The sequence below is a fragment of the Pan troglodytes genome, chromosome 1 (assembly GCF_028858775.2).
Source record: "Pan troglodytes isolate AG18354 chromosome 1, NHGRI_mPanTro3-v2.0_pri, whole genome shotgun sequence".
NCBI lineage: Eukaryota > Metazoa > Chordata > Mammalia > Primates > Hominidae > Pan > Pan troglodytes.
The window spans coordinates 11,283,805-11,293,530 of NC_072398.2; the positions used below are offsets into that span (position 1 = coordinate 11,283,805).

The window sequence follows — 9,726 nt, forward strand, 5'->3', positions numbered from 1 at the left end:
CCTCTAAGGACCAGGAGAGGGTTCAAAATCAACCTTTCTCAGGAAATAAGTTTAGATTTTTTTCTAGAATTTCAAGACAGGCTCTAATCGTACAGAAACTTTTCTAGAATGGATGGAGAAGGTGACAAGGCTTCTCAAGGGCCCCAACCCTCACCCGACAATGTTGACTGAGCACTCACTGCTTGGCCAAGCACTGTGCCAGGCACCTGACATAGAATCTCTTGCTTAATCCTCAAGCACACCACTGCCAGGAGATAGCATTCCCATTTTACAGATGAGAAAACCAAGATTCAGAGAGTTTGTAACGTACCCAGACCCCATAGCTCATAGATGGTAGTTTCACACCCAAATGTGCAAAATTCTAGAGGGAGGTCTTCTAAAGTCAATAAGTTCAATAAACTGGTGGGACAAATGCTATATTGAGCAACCCTGAGGAAGCTTTCTTTCCTTCCTTTCTGTTAGCTAAAAGTTACTACATTTTTCTTGGGCTCTGAAGTCTGCCTGGATTGTGGTATTTAATGTGAGGCAGCTGCAGACTGTGCCCCAAAGCAAATGAGGCTAGAGGAATTCCCCTTTCTGAAGGCATCCCACCTGAGTGTCACAAAGATGTGCAGCTGAAAACAAGCCTGACTTCTGTATATAAAGGAATCTGGGCAGGCAGACCCTCGGCTCTTGGGAGAGGAGGCGGAGAGTCTGCAGCCGGCAGGAACTCCTGGTAGCATTATGTGGCTGCTGCGGTGCGTTTTGCTGTGTGTTTCATTATCTCTTGCTGTGAGTGGCCAGCAGAAGCCTGAGGCACCAGATTATTCCAGTGTGCTCCACTGTGGGCCGTGGAGCTTCCAGTTTGCTGTAAACCTCAGCCAGGAGGCAACGTCTCCTCCTGTACTGATAGCTTGGGGTAAGTTTGATGACTTGCCTTGCTTAGCCAAGCAATGATATGTCTCCTCTACTACCTAAGATGTCTCCTTAGCTTCCCGTATTGATACTTTCACCTTCTGAGCCCTGTTGCATCTTTCTGCAAAAGAGATAGTCTAAGTTATAACTACATCTGATCTGAATCTGATTTCCCTCTTGTTCCTCTTGTTGACATTGCTCCTTGGGGTCTAACGGCAAGGCTGACTATCCTTCCTGGCACTGGAGACTGACCGCTGTGTTTTTTCACCTCTTCCCCACCCCTCCAGACAACCAAGGGCTGCTGCACAAGCTGCAGAATGACTCCGACTGTGGCACCTGGATAAGAAAAGGTCCGGGCAGCTCCGTGGTGTTGGAGGCAACCTATAGCAGCTGCTATGTCACTGAGTGGGTGAGTATGACCCAATGGCCAGGGAGACTGTGTGAAGCCCCTCATGCTACCATCCAGGCTGACCCCCAAGGGCGTGTCTCTCCAGGACTCCCACTACATCATGCCAGTCGGAGTTGAAGGAGCGGGTGCGGCTGAACATAAGGTGGTTACAGAGAGGAAGCTGCTCAAGTGTCCTATGGATCTTCTAGGTAAAGGCTGGAAGCTCTCAGGGTCTTGTGGGGGTGGCGGGGGTGGGGCGTGAAAGTACTCTTGGTCCTCTCTGACCTGCTCTGTGCAGTGACACCTGACACTAATGAAGGAAGGATCATGTCCCAACTCTCACCTCCATGGGCAATCCTTAGGATAACTACCAATTGAGACTCCTCAATGCCAAGGCACTGTGGGTAAGCACTTCAGGTGTTACCTTCCCTAACCCTAACATAGTGCTGCAAACACTACTGCTGGCCAGGCACAGTGACTCACACCTATAATCACAGCACTTTGGGAGGCTGAGGCAGGTGGATCACCTGAGGTCGGGAGTTGGAGTCCAGCCTGACCAACATGGAGAAACCCCATCTCTACTAAAAGTACACAATCAGCCGGGTGTGGTGGTGCATGCCTATAATCCCAGCTACTCGGGAGGCTGAGGCAGGAGAATTGCTTGAACCTGGGAGGCGGAAGTTGTGGTGAGCTGAGATCGTGCCATTGCACTACAGCCTGGGCAACAAGAACGAAACCCTGTCTCAAAAAAAAAAAAAAAAAAAATACAACCTATCTCTTGCCAGGAAGTTTGCCCAAGGGCCTATCACTGGTGAATGACTGAGCTGGGATTCAAAGAACTCTCCCAGAACCAGGAGCTTTTCACCCATGGGGAGAATGATAGGAAATAAAACTGAAGCTAGCAAGGGAACTTGGAAAAGTACCTCCACAGAGCTAGATGTGCACTGAGACTAGGACCCAGGTCTTCCATCCCACAAGCTGGAGGGGTATCTGAGCATTTCCCTAAGGAAACAGCAGGAAGTATGATGCCTACTCAACTTTAGAAAGTCTCGCCTGACTGAGAGCCCGTCCTCAAAGTCAGAACAGACTCAAACTCTAAATTCACTCTTCTCACCTGCCTTCCTTCCCAATACATAGCCAGGATGGGCAGCACTAATAAAATGAGGAATCACAGGCCCCACCCCAGTTCTGAACCAGATCTGAACTCAAAAACAATCTTCAGGTAACTCATATCCAAACTAAGGCTTGAGAAACGCCTCTAAAGAACAGAAGGAAGGATTGTTACTAGAAGGAGTAAGAAGCCCCCGCTGCTTCTACCAATTTTGTTGACATTCTTTTTTAAACTAATGTCAGGGCACTCTTACAAGGTGACTTAATGTTGACAACCTCCCAAGACTTAATCTACAACATGTAACCTCTCGAGACTATCTACAATATGGAATAGACACCTATTTCAATCATCTACATATCTACAGGAATCCAAAGTCATATGACTTGTATCAAAATGGTATTTAAGACTAACTTTTCCATTACCTAACCTGACTTATTCTTTTTCAAAACCTAGCCCGAGATGCTCCAGATACTGACTGGTGTGACTCCATCCCAGCACGGGACAGACTGCCATGTGCACCTTCACCCATCTCTCGAGGAGACTGTGAAGGGCTAGGCTGTTGTTATAGCTCTGAAGAGGTGAATTCCTGCTACTATGGAAACACCGGTGAGTAAGTGAGCACGCCTCTGAAACCAGCTGAGGAAGTGTGGCAATTACAATGAAACCCAGAGAGGGGTTTGCTCAGAAGGCAAACATCAAGTGATAGCAGGCTGCCATGTAGCCATGCATCCAAGAACACTTGATCCCAACGTAACAGACTTCTACAACTCCCACTGTCCATTCTCCCAGAATCCAGACATAAAGCCAATAACGCTCAGACTTGAAGGCTATGTGCCAGATAATTGCTAGTGCCAGATAACTTCTAACTGACAGAAACTTATAGCGACTTTGGCTGATGGTCTGGGATTGTTTAGGGAGAGTCACTTCAAGGCTGTTGCTTTCTGCATGTCTCTAATCCTGCTCTGAGGTTTTCTAACATAAACTCGACCTCAGAGTATGTATAGGTTGGTGCAGGAGGAATCCCGGCTTTTGCCATTGTGGCAAAGGCTGCAATTACTTCTCTACCAACCTAATATATCGCACACGCTATTCCAAGATCTTAATCTTAACTGACAAGCAAAATGAGGTAGGAACTACTATCCCCCTCTTAACACATGAAACTGAAGCAAGGAGGTGCAATACTTGCCTGAGGTCACACAATAAGTCGGGGAGGCAAGACTCAACCCCAGATCATTTAGAGCCTGGGTTAAACTGTGGTTGGTTGATCTTGCACTGAGGTTATCACTGGGAAGTTGTCACCAACTTCTCAGTGGGATTAAAAGTAACTAAGTGGTTAGACTTTCATCTGGTTCTCCCCACAATGGGAGAGATGACCTGCCTTCAGCACAGCTGCTCTGTTTCAGTGACCATGCATTGTACCCGAGAGGGCCATTTCTCTATTGCTGTGTCTCGGAACGTGACCTCGCCACCACTGCTCTTGGATTCTGTGCGCTTGGCCCTTAGGAATGACAGTGCGTGTAACCCTGTAATGGCAACACAAGCTTTTGTTCTGTTCCAGTTTCCATTTACTTCCTGTGGCACCACAAGACAGGTGAGCAGTTGGGCTTTGTTCCTGGCTCTGGAAGTTGGGTGGGAAGGTTGCAGTGACTAGTGGGGGAGAGCTGAAATACGTTGGCCGTGAACGATACTTGTGACTACTACTTGGAGTTTGGGAGAGTCCCTAGGGCAGGAGAATGCCTCATCACTGAAAAAGTTAATCTCTTCTGAGTGTTCAGCTAAGACCATCACAGCTGTGATCTAGCTAAGGGGCTGTCATTTACCATGCTATAGAGAAGAAACCAGCAGGGATGCTGACTGGAATTGGTAGTGCTTCAGCTTCCTCTCCTAGGTGCTCAAATTCCTTCTTATTCCTTTGTCCTGAGATAAGGCGAAGTGATAACTTGCCAGGATGTCACTGCTATGTGTTCTTACCTCTGCTGAAGTAATAGGAAATATACCATACAACAGGGTAGCATTGCTGAGGGCTTAGACCAGATGCAAGTCAAGCAGCATAACACTAACAGAAATGATCAAGACTTCTCCATCTATTTCTGTAGATCACTGGAGACCGAGCAGTATACGAAAATGAACTGGTGGCAACTAGGGATGTGAAAAATGGGAGCCGTGGCTCTGTCACTCGTGACAGCATCTTCAGGTAAGGGCTTGGCCAGAATGACTTCCCCTCTTCCATAAGGTGGGCATTCTCAGGTAAGCCCTGAATCCACAAATGAGCATTCCTCAGCAATAGGAGAAAACCCGTCTGCTACCTTGATTCACCAATTGCACTGCCCATTACTTGATTAGGTCCGTCTGTGTTGCTGTCTCCAACCCGACCTAAGCCTCAAGCTCACCTGGAGTTCTGCTATTTCACTTAACTAGATTTTTTTCTCATTTTGGCCTTCTCCATTCTACATTTCAGCCTACATTTCTCCATTCTACATCTTGGCCTTCTCCACTGTCCATGCTGTAGCCAAAAGAATTCCTCTAAAACCTTAAGTCGGTCAAATCACACACCTTAAAGCCATGGACAAAAAAAAAAAAGCTTTAAGATGAACATCAGGACCCTGCATAAAACAGCTCCTACTTCATCTCCAGCCTGTTCACTTCTAACATTCTCAGTCCCTTACTCACTATTCCCCGATTGCAGCCTGGTTCTTCTATGGAATTCTCAAAGGGCCTCAAGCATTTCCTTGCCTCCACGCTTTGCTCTATATTGGGTGATGCTTTCCCTCTACCTCAAGTTTTTCTTTCACCTTCATATCAAGGGTACCTCTAAGGTCTTCCCTGATCTTCTCTATGGCAAGCATCTGTTTCTCATGATGCATCTTTATTTCTGTGTGCTTATCTCCAACTCAAACATTGGTGCTACTTGTATATTGGTCTCCCCAACTAAAATACAGCTCCCAGAAGGGCAGGAACCACATCCATCATACTTATAAACTTGTCTAGCACTTAATGCTTTCCTTGAGTTAAAAAGAAAGGATGTGTAACTGACACCCACTTCCCACAACCAACTAGCTAAAATCTTGTTTCTCTGCAGGCTCCATGTCAGCTGCAGCTACTCAGTAAGTAGCAACTCTCTCCCAATCAATGTCCAGGTTTTCACTCTCCCACCACCCTTTCCTGAGACCCAGCCTGGACCCCTCACTCTGGAACTTCAGATTGCCAAAGGTATGACCCCCTTGGCTGGAGTATCTGGCCTATAGTCTAAATCGAGTCTTCTGGGGCATGAAGACCCTAAGTTAGTAACAAGACACTTAAGGGGCTTGGGGTTATTTAAAGGGGTGACAGTCCCTCAAGTCACTGAGAGATTACTACTTCAAATCCTTATTTCTGCCTCTTGCAGATAAAAACTATGGCTCCTACTATGGTGTTGGTGACTACCCAGTGGTGAAGTTGCTTCGGGATCCCATTTACGTGGAGGTCTCCATCCTTCACAGAACAGACCCCTACCTGGGGCTGCTCCTACAACAGTGTTGGGCAACACCCAGCACTGACCCCCTGAGTCAGCCACAGTGGCCCATCCTGGTAAAGGGGTAAGTGGTTCTTTCATACACCTGTGCTGAGACTCTCAAAGAAGCCCATCCTGACTGCTGGGTCTCTTGGTCTAGCTGCCCCTACATTGGAGACAACTATCAGACCCAGCTGATCCCTGTCGAGAAAGCCTTGGATCTTCCATTTCCCTCTCACCACCAGCGCTTCAGCATCTTCACCTTCAGCTTTGTGAACCCTACAGTGGAGAAACAGGCCCTCAGGGGACTGGTAGGATGTTCCCTTCCATGACACTCACCAGGGCTCTGAACCTCCCCAACTTACAACTGTTTCCATGTCCTACTACTCTGCAGCCAAGGAAGCCCTTTAATGCTGGCTATTGGTAGTGACTCAGAGCAACCCTTGTTACCAATTACATGAGTGACATCTGTCAATTGGACTCCAGTTCCCTAGTGCCATTCTGATATCAACTTGGACCATATCAATTTTCTGATAACTTCCTGAACCTCTTCCTGGGGAGGCAAAGCAGGTTTAGAGATACATGGCATGGTGATACTACAAATGACCTGAATTCTGTTGGCTCCCAGGTGCATCTACACTGCAGCGTGTCAGTCTGCCAGCCTGCTGAGACACCATCCTGTGTGGTAACCTGTCCTGATCTCAGTCGTGAGTATCCAAGCTGTTAGAGGACAGATTTGAATGAATCTTGAGTCCCATGTCTAACCTTTCCTAGTCTCTGGCAAAACAACTCAAACTGAAGATTCATCTTACTAAGGCTTCTCTAAGTACTTGCAGTGCCATAGAACAAAGATGACTAGCTTCCCAGAATCCCATGTCTCCTAAAACAAGCTATAAATGTTCGGGTAACCCTCAACCTTAGCTTTTTCCATATAAACTTTAATTCATCCACCAACCAAGGCAGTTTATGGCCTATCTTATGTCTCATTTTAACAAGATACACCTGAATAGTTGACAAACATGTCTATACCTGCTTGACAGGTCTGGCAATGCAGCCAAAAGATCTATAAGTAGAATGACTGGACCTAGAATGTGGTCTCTAGTTCGTTGGGTCCAATGCTTCTAAGTAGTCAATGTGTCTGTATGTCTACATGGTTCTACCTGTACTTGCCTAGCCTCTGAGTTCGGATTCATGACCTCTAAAGCTTTAAGTGCCTTCTAGCAAAACTCATAGTAACTAAATGGTGCTTTATTATGCAAAGTACAACATTAAGTAACATCTCCAAAAATGCATATTATCACTACTTCTAAAGAATGAACCATCTTAGATTGAGGTCCTACAACTGGCAAATAGAAGTAGAATTAAAACAGTTCTACACTGTGTTTGTGTGTTTGTGTGTTTGTGTGTTTGTGTGTTTGTGTGTTTGTGTGTGTGTGTGTGTGTGTGTTCGTGAGACCAGTTCTTGCTCTGTCATGCAGGTTGGAGTACAATGGCATGATTACAGTTCATGGTAGCCTTGACCTCCTGAGCTCAGGTGATACACCCAGTTCGGCCTCCCAACTAAGACTACAGGCGTATTCTACTATGCCCAGCCTTTCTCCCTCTCTCTCTCCCTCTCTCTCTCCCTCTCTCTCTCCCTCTCTCTCTCCCTCTCTCTCTCCCTCTCTCTCTCCCTCTCTCTCTCCCTCTCTCTCTCCCTCTCTCTCTCTCTCTCTCTCTCTCCCTCTCCCTCTCCCTCTCCCTCTCCCTCTCCCTCTCCCTCTCCCTCTCCCTCTCCCTCTCTCCCTCTCTCTCCCTCTCTCTCCCTCTCTCTCCCTCCCTCTCCCTCCCTCTCCCTCCCTCTCCCTCCCTCTCCCTCCCCCTCCCTCCCCCTCCCTCCCCCTCCCTCCCCCTCCCTCCCCCTCCCTCCCCCTCCCTCCCCCTCCCTCCCCCTCCCTCCCCCTCCCTCCCCCTCCCTCCCCCTCCCTCCCCCTCCCTCCCCCTCCCTCCCCCTCCCTCCCCCTCCCTCCCCCTCCCTCCCCCTCCCTCTCCCTCCCTCTCCCTCCCTCTCCCTCCCTCTCCCTCCCTCTCTCTCTCTCTCCCTCCCCCTCCCTCTCCCCCTCCCCCTCCCTCCTGCCTCAGCCTCCTGAGTAGCTGGGATTACAGGCATGTGCCACAAAGTCCAGCTAATTTTGTATTTTTGTTAGAGACAGGGATTCACCACGTTGGCCAGGCTGGTCTTGAACTCCTGACCTCAGGTGATCCACCTGCCTTGGCCTCCCGAAGTGTTGGGATTACAGGCATGAGCCACCACGCCCGGCCTTTGTCTTATTTTTTTATAGAGATGGATCTTTATGTTGCCTGGGCTGGTCTCAAACTCCAGAAAGCTTTTTTTCCTCACTGTCTACCTGCAGGTGTGTCCTTTGTTTCCCACTCTTCCATTTGCCATCTTGCCATCTTTCTTAATAAAACATAGGATACAGAAAATGTAAAAATGTATATTTCAAGTGAATGAAATTTGTTTTACTTCACTTGAAAACCAGATCTAAACTCATTAAATTGTTTTCTCTGCATCTCAGCCTCCAAGTTCTGTTCTAATAGTTACCTTTGAATTTCAGGGAAAGATCTCTGAATTATAAACATGATACTGTCAAAGTACTATTTAGAAAAGGATGGCAGTTCAGGGATAGTTTCTAACATCTTTATAAGAAAGTCCTGGTGAAACTAAGGTAATGGCACCAGATATAAAATCTCACTTGTTCAAGTACATGTTAATATACTTAATGAGGTTTTTGTAAGGCATAGAACCAAGCTTTATAGAGACACTTGGCCTTGCACCATAACATTTTCTATCCCTGCCCTATGTGTGCAAAAACTAATGAATTACTAGGTCTCATTTCTCTAACAGGAAGAAGAAATTTTGACAACAGTTCTCAGAACACTACTGCTAGTGTTTCTAGCAAAGGCCCCATGATTCTACTCCAAGCCACTAAGGACCCTCCAGAAAAGCTCCGTAAGTATCCAAGAGGGAAGAGATCAAACTAGTGAACTAAATTACTAATCAAAGCAACTTCCTCCTTTCTATCCCTCTTGTTCTAGTCAAAAGAAATTGACCTTCCTATAGCAGAAGACTGCTAGTCTTTGTCAGGACACAGAATCACTTGGTTTTAGCATACATTAACCTACCTTTCCATCCATCCTCCAGGTGTTCCTGTAGACTCGAAAGTTCTGTGGGTGGCAGGCCTTTCTGGGACCTTAATCCTTGGAGCCTTGTTAGTATCCTACTTGGCTGTCAAGAAACAGAAGAGTTGCCCAGACCAAATGTGTCAATAAAACCAGAGTGTACTCCCAGCCTGTGCTGAGCTTCTCATTTGAAAGGTAAAAGGTTAATTTCAGACTAGTTCATCTGTTCACATCACTTTATCTCTTAAGCTTGGGTAGTATAACTCAACTGAGAATAGAATAAAAACTGATACAAAAATTTCAGACTTAGTAGAGGTCTTAGGTCAGAGAATGTGGAATAAAATTCTTCCATAAGATCAAGGAAACTAGGGTAGAACTAATTATGAATCTAGATCACTGGTTCTCAAACTTGAGTGTGCCTCAGGATCATGGGAGGGCTGGTAGAAACAGATGACTTTTCCCATTCTCGGTTTGAATTCAGTAGGCCTGGTCCCATTCTCAGAGTTTGATTCAGTAGGTCTGGACAAAGGTTTAAACTCACATTTCCAGCCACTTCCTAGATGATGCTGATCTTCCCTGGTCTGAGCACCAGACTTAAACCAATGTCTAGAACAGTGACTAAAGGCATCTGATCATAGATCCTCCAACTGGAGGTGGCTTGATCATCAGAGACTTAGTTTT

General features: G+C 46.7%; 1 protein-coding gene across 1 annotated transcript; it reads left to right on the forward strand.

Moving 5' to 3' along the window:
* Window positions 1–689: 689 nt before the first annotated feature.
* ZP4 (zona pellucida glycoprotein 4) lies at window positions 690–9,195 on the forward strand. The gene is made up of 12 exons (XM_024352844.3): window positions 690–898; window positions 1,182–1,303; window positions 1,389–1,491; window positions 2,847–2,999; window positions 3,797–3,984; window positions 4,490–4,587; window positions 5,473–5,603; window positions 5,779–5,968; window positions 6,044–6,194; window positions 6,512–6,590; window positions 8,771–8,875; window positions 9,068–9,195. The coding sequence occupies exons 1-12, from the start codon at window positions 724–726 to the stop codon at window positions 9,193–9,195; spliced, it is 1,623 nt and encodes a 540-aa protein (XP_024208612.2). The 5' UTR covers window positions 690–723.
* Window positions 9,196–9,726: the final 531 nt, after the last annotated feature.

Coding starts and splice junctions, on each gene's coding strand:
- ZP4 (XM_024352844.3), top strand. CDS start 724: ATGTGGCTGCTGCGGTGCGTTTTGCTGTGTGTTTCATTATCTCTTGCT. Junction 1,304..1,388: donor GCTGCTATGTCACTGAGTGG/GTGAGTATGACC, acceptor GTGTCTCTCCAG/GACTCCCACTACATCATGCC. Junction 5,604..5,778: donor GGAACTTCAGATTGCCAAAG/GTATGACCCCCT, acceptor TGCCTCTTGCAG/ATAAAAACTATGGCTCCTAC.